This window comes from Nilaparvata lugens, chromosome 11 (assembly GCF_014356525.2).
Source record: "Nilaparvata lugens isolate BPH chromosome 11, ASM1435652v1, whole genome shotgun sequence".
NCBI classification, from domain to species: Eukaryota; Metazoa; Arthropoda; class Insecta; order Hemiptera; family Delphacidae; genus Nilaparvata; species Nilaparvata lugens.
In genome coordinates this window covers 33,778,597-33,793,553 of record NC_052514.1, presented here as the reverse complement: position 1 = coordinate 33,793,553, position 14,957 = coordinate 33,778,597, and the positions used below count along the sequence as shown (strand labels likewise).

The following is a 14,957-nucleotide window of genomic DNA, read 5'->3' as shown; positions in this document are numbered from 1 at the left end:
GCGTGAATGAAGAAAGGCTGTTTCACAAACCTACCGTCTAGAAAAGTTTAAATTCATTTTATTCCATTACTCTCAAATTTTCTATCGAGAGAAATTCATTCAATGAATGGTTATCAAACATCATATTGTTGGTTATGTATTCTATGCTATGGTGATCAAACTATCAAAGAAGCAAGCAGACTACAATAATCGACCAATGAGAGCTCAGATAGTTGGAACTGTACCAGGTCGGACAATTTACCACACTTCGACTGTGGGGCAGGATTATGGAACTAGAACAGGTTTCTGGAACAGTATCTGTCAAAATTCCTCCCATGGAACGCGGAACTTTTTACTTGGTAAATTGTGAATCGGACAATTTACCACATTACATTCCATGTACACAGAACGGGCCCACTCTTAGGCTTAAAGCAACCATTTTCTTTTCACCCTATCTCAGGTTCCAGCTATTTGACTTGACAGTCATATTTTCTAGCCTCTAAACATTATTCCTTTGCAAGAAACGGTTTGTTTTCAAAGGCCTCATTACACCTGCATATATTTTAAGGTTGTGAATAATTTCTTCTGGTATGTGATGGCTCATATCTCATATGTATATGGATAGTTTTCCAACCAAATATGGTAACTGGTCCACTGAATTCTATACTACGTATAGAGTTCACCGATCTAGTCAAAATTGAAGGATTTGAGGTTATGTTCATCTTCCTTCAAAATATTACATCCATCTTGTCCAAACAACTCACAAAGACCTCAAACTACAAACTGTACCATTTCATCAAATGAAAAAGTCATTCCATTCTAAATAACATCAAATACAAATTATAAATTAAATATATTATATAGATATTAATTACTATTGTTTTGTAGGTCTATCAGATCAGTGAAAGATGTCAAGTTTAGTTTCTTATCAGAGCTTTTGTCATTTATGTAATTATATGTAGATTTCTATGCAGATCCGAATATCTCAGTACAATCTGATCGGTAACTCGACGGAATACTTATAAAAAACATGCCTAGTAAAATATAATGTATCCTTGTTTATTCAATAAGTTATTTCAAAGTTTAGCCCTGTAGTGGTAATTTTATCTGTGAAAGAATATTGAGTTCTTATCAAATGAATATTGTATTTTGTATATATTTCTGTGGTTCTAGAAATGCATTCTGAATCAACTTACCCAAGGAAGTCAATTCAATTTTATGTCAAATAAATTCTGCGTTTTTCAAGTTTTTGTAAGAAGTTCTCTACTTAATTATTAAAACATTATTATTTGTTTTCAGGCCTCTAGTCGACTACTAGCAACTGTGCCCACGATGCTCATGCGTTGGTAAACAGTTTTTTGTTGAATGCACTTACTACTATTATATTTTTAAGTTAAGAATTGTCTTGGTTTCGATTTTTTTCATGTATCAATGTTGTTCACGAGTTAATCTAGTTTCTAAATTATTGAAGGAACTATTAATTCAATTTAAATCTATAAGTTGATCCAATAAGTTTAATTGTAGTACCATGATTTCCTTCCATGACAGACCATATCCCACTGTATTATAAATCAATGGTTGTATAAGATGATATTCTATATTTCTTCCTATATTTCTTACCAATTTATTGATATTGTGAATTAAATAATGATAGTATTCTGATTATTGATATTATATTAGCAATATGAGGGAATCAAAGTCAGACTTCCTCAATTTCATACATAATGTAAAAAACAATTTTAAAGGAACTACATGTTTTTGTGGTTATTCCCTTTTAGAATTGATCTTATCCTCACTATTTTATCCTCTTGAATGTGAGGTTTATGAGTAATGATTCGACGATTACGGAAGAATAATTTTGACGCTTATGGGAGTGTTTAAACGTGTGCAGTGTAAACATTCCTATACGTGCCAAGTGTATTCTTTAATAGTCGTCGAATCATCACGCTTAAAAAAATCCCACCTTTAGATGTCAATTCAGATTGTTGAAATTTTTCCAAAGTTTCTATTATTTCCTCCACCTTAGTCACACACACTTGTACAACAGCTCTTCAGAAGAATCTTTTTCAAGGTTGAAGGCATTTTTAGTTCCAGAAATTTAGGCTAAAACGTTTCAAAGACAGTTGAAACAAATCTTATTACCCTTAGTACCAATAATACAAACGTTTTTAGTAAAATTTCAAAGTTTATTTGCTATTTTTCCTTATTTCTGTACAGAGTGTAGACACTTGAAGTACAAATTACAGTAAAGACTCCCATAGACTGAATCCATATAATTATTTTTTAATCATTATATCCAAACTAGATATAACTCGTGATTGAGTAAAATAATCAACATAGCAATAACTACAGTATTCTGAATGTCTTATCACTGTTATCAACTATTCTCCAGCCTATTCATGCTATTGTTGAGAAAATGAAATGGAAAATACTGGGAAAAATAAACTATCGTACCACTTTAAAAAAATATATATATAAACTAAGTTACAATGAATTATTGTATCCTTACTATTTTACAGATATTAAAATTATTTTACCTATGTAATGCGTGAATAAATGCTGAGAGTACAATGATTCTATTATTTATTATTGTCTACTGATCTTCCTAGTACTGTACCGGTAGCTCTATATGAAATTGAGTTAATTTCAAAAATAAATTATTAGTAGGTAGCTGCTTCCTGAAAATAATCTGATATTTTCATGTGCAGGAAATAGTTATTGAATTTGGATTCGTTTTTATAAAATGGAAATATCATGAATAGAATAGATACCATACTCATATTATGCTATGTGAGATGTTGATGTTTGCTAAATTACTAAACCTGGATTCGCACACAACGGCGACATAGAAAGTATAATTTCTACGAGTTCTTATCGGAATATTCCCACTTTGTCCGGCCGAGTGAGTATCTGATTATAAAAGTAAATTCGTATGGCTTTTGTTGGTGGGGAGTCCCTTGCGGGAAGGTCCCACCGCCTGAATATATAATTTAAGCCGTCAATGGGCCTTACGACTGTCATACTTCAGCCGGGACCGACAGTTTAACGTGCCCATCCGATAACACGGGAGTGATCTGGTTAAAAAACGTTTGGTATTGAGAGGGTTTGAACCCGTGATCTCTATGCTGCTACGCAAGCACTCTATCCACTAGACCACGGATCACTCCTATCTGATTATGAATAATACCATCAGAACTTTTGGGAATTTCAATTCAATTTTCAATTTATTCACAACACACAAAAATAAATTGAGTAAAAGCAATATACAACAAATCAATAACAATGATATTAACACATTAAAAGACAATAAAAATTATGTGTGCTGGAAAAAAGAGGGGGAAAATACCTTGCCAACTATGGTTTCCCATGTAATAGGCAGGTAAGGTATAACTGGAAGGGAAGGGTGTGTGATAGAGAAGTGGAAGAAGGTAGGTAGATTTATATATATATATTTGATTTATAGTGTAATTATTTTTTTTACTGTCACTCTTATGTGCGAATCCAGCTTAATACAGCAAAGGACGCGTGTACGCCTGTAGTTGGGACCTAATGACTTTTAGCATTTTATTATTTTATGGGGTGAACTATGCAAGCGAAATAAACGCTCAAATTCCAATGAAGACCAGCGCTGGTTAAACCATCCATCCACACACTGGTGCTGGTGCTGGTCGACATTGGCTTTCATTGGGACAACATGTAGGTGCGGCTGCGGAATTACATCCTCACTCAGGCAACTCGACTCTGAAAAATTACATCCGTAAATTACACCGGTTATCTGTATCACAATCGATAGTAATAAAATCGATATCACCCAATCGATTCTGTTATCTTATACATAATCGATATTAATATGATCGATATCACATATCGATAAAAGAGGAATTAGTTTAGGAGCAATCTGCACAGGCAGCGCTAGTTTCGCTTTTACAGTTGTCAAGTCGTTGAATATTAATAGATCTTTAGAAAATTAGAAAGTATGATATCTCAAACTCTGGAGAATTACTGTTGAATATTTTTATTGATATTTAATTTTTAATGCTGGTGCTGATAGTCAAGAGTTTGATACAAAATTATGCTATCATGTAGGCAGTAGACAGGACATAGGAAAGATCAAAGATGGCGACCATAACAGAAACACAAAATATGTCAGCTGTGCAATGTATTTTGTCGCGTGGTTTGTGAATATATATTTGTTTATTTAAATTGCAATATAATTTATGTAGCTAAAATGGATTCGTTAAGTTCTCGAGTGTTCATTCTGAACGGACAACCATTTATCCTTCAGCAGAACAACATCAATTCAATTAGCAACATAAGTGGAGATATTTTACAACATGCACTACAAGACGTTGAGGATTCACCTAATGTTCCATCTCAGGTAGATTCCGATCATTTTATCCAGAATGTACAGAGTACAGAAGAAGATAATTGTGTTGATGAATTGGTGGCTTTTAAACAGAGCAATGGAGATGAACAGTCAACAATACATCTCACTGTTAAACAAGCTCTTGAGCTGGGAATTGAATTTAACGTGTGTGACGTTGACCTACCTTCAAACACATCCTTCTCAACTGGCGATAAAGAGATAAGTATTGACAAAGAGCAGTTTATCTTCTCCAAAGATCCTTCCGAGAATATCTGTCTGTTTAATGACAGTAACAACGATACAAGCAACGTAAAAGATGATACTTTTAATCTCACAGAGCATGATATAGTTTCTTCTGATGATATTTCCAAACTGAAACTAGATGCCAACATCATTGAACAATTGAATGAAACAGTTAATCCACAAATTACGTTAGTTCCCCATGTTCACAACGGAACTATCACTTACACTTTACAAGTTAGTAGCAAACCTGATACCGACGAATTATCCACTAATAATGTGTCTTCTTCAAAAGATTCAACACACATGTTGCCAATTGAAACAACTGCCGGTGATTCTTCTTTTGATTTGTCAAGTTTGACCACTCAATCTCTAGACCCATCTACATTAACAATGCCCCCAATGTCGTTATCAATAGCAGACACTAACAATCAGAGTGACAGTGTAGCTTACATAACAAACTCAAACAACATTCTCTCAGGAACTCAAAACGCAATCAATGACAACTTGGTGGTCTATGAGAATGAACCGTTACCAGGAATGATTGATTCTCAGATGTTACCGAATAAGTATCAACGGTTTGTAAGGTTGAGTCCAAAAACTAACCTCAACTCAGACACAAAAACATCGTCGGCGCTGTTTGTGAACTCTCCCACTACGCCAACTGTAGAGCCTATTCCATTAATTACTTCAGTAACGTCCAGTCAACCAGCTTCAAATAGAACTTCAAGTGCAAACTCGTTTGTGTTGAACGGTGATCAAGTGAAGGTGCAAACTTTGAATATTCCTGAGAATGGAAACAGGATTGTTCCTGTAAAGCCGTTCCTACTTCCCAAAGGCCTTCCTAAGGAAGTATCAAAGGTGGGTAGTTTAGTTTTTTCACTTTTCAGTTATTATTTAATTTTAATATCTAAATATCTTTCATAGAGACTACGTGCAGTGTGTAATAGTATTTTATAAAACAGCAGTGGAAGATAAATGGTTCTGGTACGGAGACGGAGGATATAGGGGCTTGCCCTCCAGCCAAACGGGGGTTAAATTGTTCTATCTCCCCAAAACTCGATTTTAGAGTGATTTTGAAGTTTTTAGTTGTGTGATTTTACTATCATATTTTCATTGAAAATATTTACGCGACATAATATTACATCAAGCCCCCTGTGGGTTGGGGAGTTTTGAGTCGAACATCCTACTGAAGAATGTGTTGAAAACCAGATTTCACCCAAAGTATCCCTGCTTGTCGTAGGAGGCGACTAAAAGGGACCCCAAGGCAACTCCAGAAGTTGCCTTGCCTTCAAACCCACGGGATCTGCCCCATCAGGGCAGTTTCGGAGGGGCAAAAAGAATAACTCAAGAGACCATAGATGGGTGAAACTCCAGGCACGAATGCGGGTCAAGAGGCTGAGTCGAGGGTGGCCAGGTGCCCTAGAGGTAATTTGGTGACCCCTTCTTCAGCGGAAGGACCTACGAAAAAACCAGGAGTGGAACTCACGTAGGGTACGAGTTTTGGGTGGAGAGATCAAACCTCACCACTGCTCAAAAAAGGGCGGTCATTTAGGCAGAACTTCTTGGGAGAGGTGAGGCTTTTGACCCAGCGAAGTTTCGGAGGGAAAAACCCCAAGGGACCAGAGATGGGTGAAACTCAAGGACTAATGTGGGTCAAGAGGCTGAGTCAAGGGTAGCCAGGCGCCCTAGAGGCAACTTAGCTGCCCTTTCTTAGCGGAAGGACCTTCAAAAAAGGCCAGGAGTGGAACTCACGTTGGTCACGAGGACTAATCAGTCTGAAGAGACTGCCTAGCATATCATACTGGATTGCGACAAGCAACCAGGTGATGAATGGGATGTTAGTATAGTGAAAACTTTGGCTCTTGTAAAGGATGCAGGTATTGGTTTGCCTAACTAACATACTGCTTGGGAACACAATATGCTTTGGTTGACGTGTGGGGTTCTTTGAACCTTTGGATCCTTGAATCCGTCCCTTCAAAAACAATGAACAATAATAAACTCCCCAAAACTCGATTTTAGAATGATTTTAAAGCTTTTAGTTGTGTGATTCTACATTCATATAGGCCTATTCATTGAAAATATTCTCTATGGTATAGGAGTAGGAAGTAGATTTAAAAATAGCGATTAAGAAAAGAGAACACTACAGTCTGACACTGAGTGCTCATTAGACAAAAACTAAGCAGAAGTACGACCTTAGCAAAATTTGATATTCATTGCCACTCGAAGTATCGTTACAACGAAGTTCTGTTGATAATAATTTATTTAATCAAGCAGTATTTTTCCCCTTCTTTCTCCCTCTTTCTTCTGGTTGTGTGGTAGAGATGACTTGGAGTCCTAACTCCGACCTGAAGGCATATAATCAATCTCTCTACAATCGTGTTTATTTTTGATTAAGGATTTTATTTCCTTCTATTAATTTGTAATCTAATTTTTTTCAAGTAAAGGGTTGTGTAGCAGAGAGAACCTGGATTCCTAACCCCGCCCTATCAAATGCATAACCAATCAATCTATCTCTCTCTCTCTCTCTTTTCTGTGACAGTGAATACCTGGAGTTCTAACTCTGTTTCAATAAAGGAATTAAATCAATCAATCTCCCTCTCCCTTTGAAAGGTACCGTCACAAATTAAGCCCTGCAATACAGTATCCTTCAAGCCAATAATGTCATCACATTGCAATTTCCAATGCAAGCCAAATCGGGGAAATTTCAATTCAATTTTATCATATATAATGATTTAAAAAGCTATTGTAAGGTCTACGTTACAATGACAGTATTTGATTAACATTGGTGTTGCCATCATTGCCTATATTCATCAATTTTGTCAGTCTCTTTGATCGGCAATCTTGAGATAACTGTAAATATTTGAACTTTTGTGTTTTATAAATCGACAATGTCTATCCAGTATATACACTGGTCACAGACGGAAGAAAAATTGAATTGAATATAATTCAACAAAGCAGATAGCGCTATCCTCTTTTTATCTCTGCAACGTTGCCCGAATGTATAATTACTTGAAATATTCATCTCAATTATGAACATAAATATATGATTCAATCACTAAAAAGAATTTCTTGGGAAATAAAAATATGATTTATTATTTTGAACAAGAATGAAGAATAAAGGTCGCCACACACCCTAGCTAGGTGTAGGTAGGTGTAGCTAACAATAAGTCTTCGGAAAACGTAGCCATACTATCTCCCAATGTCAAAGCTACGCTGGTCTGGACGGATAGATTGCGTAGCGTGGATTTAAGGCTGTGCAAAGGCTAAAAATAAACTTTCTACTCGTGATATTTTTCAAAGTTTCTCGATTTGTATATCATCAAGCTATCATAATGAAAAAGTTTTCTCAGGAAATCATTTTTTTCCGATCATTAATTTATGAGATATGAGCGCCTAAAGTTTAGATTTTTGGACAGAACATTTCAAATTCGGTAAGAGATAAAGCCATGCGATTTAGGGGATAGATTCTTCATAGTTGATCTATTTTAGTTGATATTTTCAGAAAATTTTTGTTTTACTAGATCAACAATACTATGAAGAATCTATCCCCTAAATCGCATGAATTTATCTCTTACCGAATTTGAAATGTTCTGTCCCAAAATTTAAACTTTAGGCGCTCATAACTCAAAAATTAATGATCGGAAAAAAATTTTTTCCTGAGAAAACTTTTTCATTTTGATAGCTTGATGATATACAAATCGAAAAACTTTGAAAAATATCACGAGTACAAAGTTTATTTTAGCCTTTGCACAGCCTTAACATTGGGAGATAGAACGGCTAGGTCTTTCGAAGTCGTATTCCTAGCTACAGATAGCTGGGTATGTGACGACGACCTTTAATATTACATTAGATATACTGGTATCATAGAAGACAGTGACAATGAAGAGAATCGGCAACTTTCATTTCTCCGCTTTCATTATATCGTCGACCTCACTATAGAATGCTGTAGAGAGAAAATAGTATTATTAATTATCAGGTAGTAGAAGTCAATATAGAATTTTGAAACTAAGTCTGAAGCTATGAGCTTGCTTTCAAGTTTGTTATTTATCAACTACCGATAACCGACAGCACCCTTTGCAATAACTTCTGATAACTGATGCAGGCTTAGTAGAAAATAAATCATCACTTTTCATGTTTCTCAAGTTAGTAAAATAAATAAATATATTATTCCATACCATAAACCCATTCCATACTGGCTTATAACAGACATATAAAGCAAAGTTAGCGACTCTCTGCAAGTGACTATCCAATATATTTGACGTTGCAAAGACGTTTCCGGGAGTTGTATCCGGAGAGCTGTAGTTAGTTAGTTTCCATGTGAAGACTTGTAGCTGTGTTCGGAAACAATTAAGGCCGGAACACATAACTGAACCGAGCCCGCGGCGACGTATGGCCGAGCTACGTCCGCGACACAGTGATGGTGGTAGGAGAACACACATATCCGTGCGACAGCCGAACGGCAGCAGTATCTCAGTTCTGTAGTGCTACTGTGGTCTCATTTCTGAATGTGTTAAACTATTGTTAATAATATAACACTATTAAAAGCTTGTCACATCCGATTTAAATTTATACTTTTCAATTTTAAACTAATTACCTGTAGACATGAAGATGAGAATCATAGTGCTGGTATATATTTCGGTGCATAACAATACCACAATCAGTCATGTATCGGAAATATATATCATCAATAAAATTGTTATCTTCTGCATCTACACGTAATTAGTTTTAAATTTAAAATTTAAGACACAGTCACGGGTTTCTTCTTTTATACTTTTTGTTGTTTATTTTTACTTTCCTTGCTCTATTACCATAGGTAAGGAAAGTATTGCTTTCCGAAAAAATTAAGGTACCCTAATTTCCAAATTTCTATACGTTTCAAGGTCCCCTAAGTCCAAAAAAGTGGTTTTTAGGTATTGGTCTGTATGTGTGTGTGTGTGTGTGTGTGTGTGTGTATGAGTGTATGTACACGATATCTCATCTCTCAATTAACGGGATGACATGAAATTTGGAACTTAAGGTCCTTACACTATAAGGATCCGATACGAACAATTATTACGATCAAATTCAAATCAAGACGGCGGCTAAAATGGCGAAAATGTTGTCAAAAAAGGGGTTTTTCACGATTTTGTCGAAAACGGCTACAACGATTTTGATCAAATTTATTCCCAAAATAGTCATTGATAAGCTCTATCAACTGCTACAAGTCCCATATCTGTAAAAATTTCAGGAGCTCCGCCCCATCTATGCAAAGTTTGATTTAGATTTCCAATTATCAGGCTTCAGATACAATTTAAACACAATATTTCAAGTGGAAAAGATTGAGCATGAAAATCTCTACAAGTAATGTTCAGTAACATGTTCACCTAAATTTGAAAATAAGCTTGAAATTCGAGAAAATGTGATTATTTAATTACAAACTGTTGGCAACTGTTATTCTATTAAATCATTCGCTATGAAGAGATAGCAGACCTCGTGTGTCTCCAGCGTTATTGAACTATCAACAGCTGGCTCAGATTTTTAAGTAGTAGACTTGAGATGCGCGTGAACACTGGCGTCAGGTGATCAATTTTCATAACGGCAAGGAAAGTTGTGTGATTGCGCCAGATTTTTTTTATTTATTATACCTTTGGCTCAACTTATTTGGTTCTAATTTTACTCTTGGTTTAACTTATTTTTCCGTTCAACCATATTTCTCATCACTTTGATCGTACAAAACTGGAAAATTCCGTACCTCTTCAATAAGATTTTAACTCTTTATGCTAAACGAGGCCGCACCGTCAAAAAGTAAACTGAACTTGTCGGTGACGGCTCGGGCAACAAACACGGTGATGGTGCTGACGCGGTGCGGTAGTATGTGTCCCTACACGTTTGAAAGCATTTGTTTCCTCACTCGCCGTAGAACGTCCGACACTCGGCCGTACCGCGGCACGGGCTCGGTGCAGTTTTGTGTGTCCCGGCCATTATGCTGTCAGAAAATCGTGATGCAACTTCATATGAGTTGTGGGTGTGTGTATCTGCATGTGTGATCATTGCATTATGAATTAAAATCAACCTTCAAAATTCAAAATTTTAAATCATCATTCCTGGACCGAAAATCAAGTAACGAAGCAGTGTGTGATTACATAACCTTATCTTTTGGACAACATTAACATTTTATCAAAATTTTTGGAGAGAAATAGAACAGGCTCAGCCTAGTTTCTCCTCCAATGTCATAATTGTATTATGATTATAGTATTTTATACAATAAATGAATTATATTGGCTATTATAAATTGCATGATCAACTAAAATGTTGGTGATTGTGAAAAGTAATTCATTGAATTCCTCTGTCGTTTGCCAGTTCTAACTTAATCTCATGCTTCTTGAAATTTGTATTTTTTATCCTTTCCCTTCTAAGGCCCTAATAATTTTCTCACCACAATAAGATTTTAATTTCTCTTCCAACTAATTTTGAATTTTAAATATAATATTTATTTTTTGATAAAATTTTTTTTGAAAGTTTCTACTAGGTTTCTAAACATGAGCTATCCGGTGCGTTATATTTCAATATTTGATAATTTAATTGAAATTGTAATTAATTGCCGCATTTATACCATTTAGCTGTTTTTTTAACAGAACACCAAATTTGTGGATCACATTAAATTCTTCTGAGCTTTGAATCTGTCTAGCATGTTGTTTAAATCTTCATGATTCATGGCTTTCAATATATTTTAATCTAGGATTAAAATGCAGGCATCAATTCAATCTCAATTATATTCAGCTAGAATATAGTATGATTAATAATTTGCAGACTGTTTGCTCGATTATAATAAGTTAAACTACAACTGCAGTGTGTTGAAAATGATTAACCATGCCCAAATTAGTACAAAGTTTACTCAATTTATTGAAATCATTGAAATATTGAAATATCAACATTGAAATATTTTCCAACTTTAGCGATAGGAAAGTAAATGCTGTAATACACCCCGAAGACTTCTGCTACTGCAAATATTGACAACAGGGTAAACAGCTAGATGGAAATTCTATGAGAGCTACTATTCAAAAATTATTTGTCAGTCCGGGAAATTAATATTCACTTAGCTTATTTAACCATCTATAGTTGGATTATTTTCAGCCATTAGAGATAGAAAAGGGATAAGGGATATCCGTTGGTAACTCGTTAAATGCACCCGATAAGATAACAGAAGCTTGAAGCACTATTTAATCTTCCCCCATAATAATACCACTCTTTCTTCACCTGGTCAATTTTTCTTCGTTTTGTTTGCACACTGTCAGTTCAAAGTTCAATTAATGCAATACCCCAAACAATTTGGCCTAACTTAGTCAGTACTCGCAAGATCTCAGCCAGCAAGGTAGGTTTCACCAAATCTGTAGTGTAAAGCATCATCTTGAATTTCTTGATACCGTACATCACAAACTGCTATGTTTCTTCAAGCTTTTATACTAAAATAATAACCTAGCAGACTAAATTAAATGTGAAAAATATAAAATATTCACTCACTGACTGGAGCATGCTTTCAAATTACATAGGATCCATTTTCAACATTCTCTAACATGCATGCTCCAGTCAGTGAGTGAATATTTTATATTTCTCACAATCATTTTAGTTTGCAAATCGTCATTTTAGTATAAAAACTTGATAAAACAGCGTTTTTGTAACACACTTGAATCGTTTCCTTTGTAATATTACCGAATAATAATTAATCATTTATGATTAAAGTCAAAAGCATGTTCCATCCAGTCAGTGAGTGAATATTTTATATTTTGCGTGATTATTTTTGTCTGCAAATCGTCATTTTAGTATAAAATTTGATAAAACAAGTTCTTTTTAAAACATTTGAACAATTTCCGTTTGTATTATTACAAAATAATTAATAATGTATTGCGATTTTAACTTGAGGCATGCTTCATCCAGTCAGTCAGTATTTTTTTTTCTTTATTATTTTTGTCTCCAAAGTCGTGCTTTTAGTTTAAAAAATTGATAAAACAGTTTCTTTGTAACACACTTGAACAATTTCCGTTGTAATATTATAAAATAATTGATAATTTATTGGGATTCATAGCATGCTCCATCCAGTTAGTGAGTGAATATTTTATATTTTTCACAATTATTACTTTAGCTCGCAAGTCGTCATTTTAGTATAAAAACCTGATAAACCAGCGTCTTTTAAACACATTTGAACCATTACCGTTTGTAATATTACAGAATAATTAATAATTGCTAGTCAAAAGCATGTTCCATCCAGTCAGTGAGTGAATATTTTTCATGATCATTTTTGTCTGCAAGTCGCCTTAAATAATGAATAAATTAATGATAAAATTAAAAATCTGAGTGATAAAACCTTTTGGTTGAAATTTTTTAATGTGTGTAGATGTTGGTATAAGTGAGTGTATACCAACGCTTGAAGAAATTAAAATTTTATTATAGATTTTCAATGTACTCATTTATTCTATTTTTGTATGATTTATTAGTATATGTGAATAACTTTGAGACGGTTTGAGGTAAGGATGTGTGTTTTTCGCACCGGTAATCCATTTTCTATTGAAATTCTGTATCGAAATCATGTATAATATGACCACCTCTCTTGAAAAAAAATATGTTGAATTCAAGAAGCGAACCAAAATTTTGATGCGACAAAAAAGAAGTTTTTCAATATTCAAGTAGGATCCCCAATGAAACTTACTGTCAAATCATCCTTGTGAAAGAAAGATTTAACTTTCATAATTCCATAATTCTCACCAGCCCTGTATGTAAAAAGTTAAAAAATGGTACTATTTTTTTCTTCAATAATCCTATTATATTGAGCGAGCAATTTCTGTATTTATATATCTGGTTATTTTTATATCTGATTATTTATGTTTAACGGATCTCGAAAACGGCTCTAACGATTTTCACGAAATTTGGAACATAGTAGGTTTATGATATAAAGATTCGATTGCACTAGGTCTCATCCTTGGGAAAACTCGCTGAACGACATTAAAAGGATAATTCATCCTTGACTGAAACAGCTGTGGATAGTAAAAAAGTTAGTGAGCGAGTGAGTATGTGAAAAATCAAAATATCGCATCCCCGAAATTTATAAGATAACGTATAGCCAGCTGTGAAATATAAACACGATCATTTTAGAGAATTGTGTTCTGTTTATCAATAAATAAAAATAACGAGCGAAGCTCGGTGCCCCGATATTTATTATTACATAAAGATAAAACAATATAAAAAATCTTAAAGCACCCTTTATTTAAAAAAAAACTTTTAAGGTTATAAAACCTGACGATGGTGTGATCACTGAAACTAGTTGTTTAAAATTTTATAAAATAAAGGGTGCTTTAGGATTTTTTAATATTGTTTCATTTTTTTAAAAAGTAGCCCATGTGTATGAAGAGTTTTTATTATTACATTTTGTATCAGTAATTGTATGTGTTTTGCAGATAGTGGCCCGTTTCCAGGCGACGTCGGACTCGAGCGAGAAGGTAGGCACCAATAAGAACCCGATCCAACTGGTGCAACAGGGAAAGACATTCACGACGGTGCAGACGCTGTCCAGCAACCAGCTGCGGAACGTCGCCTCCGTCCTCTCCAAGAACAGCTTCGACCTCACCCAGGCCGACCCCTCCGACAAGAACGTCGTCTTCGACAAGAAGACCAACACCAGGATTATCTATAGGTGAGTGGCCAACAAGATTAATTAAAACATCAATAATATCTCAAATTATTTGTGTGTAAAATAAAATCAGGGTCGCTTACTCCAAAACAGTTGAACTTGAATTCTAGTTTAAACCATCAACTGACTCAATTGAAACACATAAATGCATTTAAAAAAAGGCTTATAACCATCCTCGGTAAATTAAGAATACAATACACAATATTTCAAGTTAATCAGTTCAGCAGTTCAGACGTGATGATGCGTCTATCACACAGTGATAAATTAAATCCACTTTTATATTATCTAAATAAATAAATTCGTCTATTTCCTATCCCGTACATGTACAAGCCAATTCTTTTCTTCATAATATTATAGACTATAGATATTCAATTAATATTGAATATAAAAAACGAGCAGGTGTTCCGCAAGGGTGCTCCGCAAGGGTCTGTTAAAAGCACAAATAGATTGAATTCAGTTTCATAGTTCCATGCTGATATTGAACGTATCAACAACTGGAATAATTTACAATTGAAAAACTATTTGTTTGGCCTTTTATCTAAAGTTAACTTTGTATGATAAATTAAATAAATTGTTTTAATTATTAAAAGTATAATTCATTGATTAATGAATATGAAAATAGGCCTACAACCATCCTCGGAATCTCCATCCAAAATTTTAAGTCAATCAGTTCAGTTGTACAGACGTGATGATGTACTATAGTGAGGG

General features: G+C 34.5%; 2 protein-coding genes across 3 annotated transcripts in view; both read left to right on the top strand.

Annotated features, from left to right (window-relative positions):
* The window catches only part of LOC111059435 (CLK4-associating serine/arginine rich protein), a 32,558-nt gene extending 30,626 nt beyond the window's left edge, over window positions 1-1,932 (top strand). The window contains exon 20 of the mRNA XM_039437283.1: window positions 1,279-1,932. Within this exon, the coding sequence (XP_039293217.1) occupies window positions 1,279-1,297 (19 nt within the window). The 3' untranslated portion in view covers window positions 1,298-1,932. The remainder of the gene's footprint in view (window positions 1-1,278) is intronic.
* Window positions 1,933-4,100: 2,168 nt separating this feature from the next.
* Window positions 4,101-14,957, top strand: part of LOC111062909 — a 32,198-nt gene continuing 21,341 nt past the window's right edge. The window contains exons 1-2 of one of the 2 annotated variants that reach the window (XM_039438267.1): window positions 4,101-5,446; window positions 14,017-14,252. In XM_039438267.1, the coding sequence (XP_039294201.1) occupies window positions 4,208-5,446; window positions 14,017-14,252 (1,475 nt within the window). In that variant the 5' untranslated portion in view covers window positions 4,101-4,207. The remainder of the gene's footprint in view (window positions 5,447-14,016; window positions 14,253-14,957) is intronic. The other variant, XM_039438268.1, reaches the window with a different exon arrangement.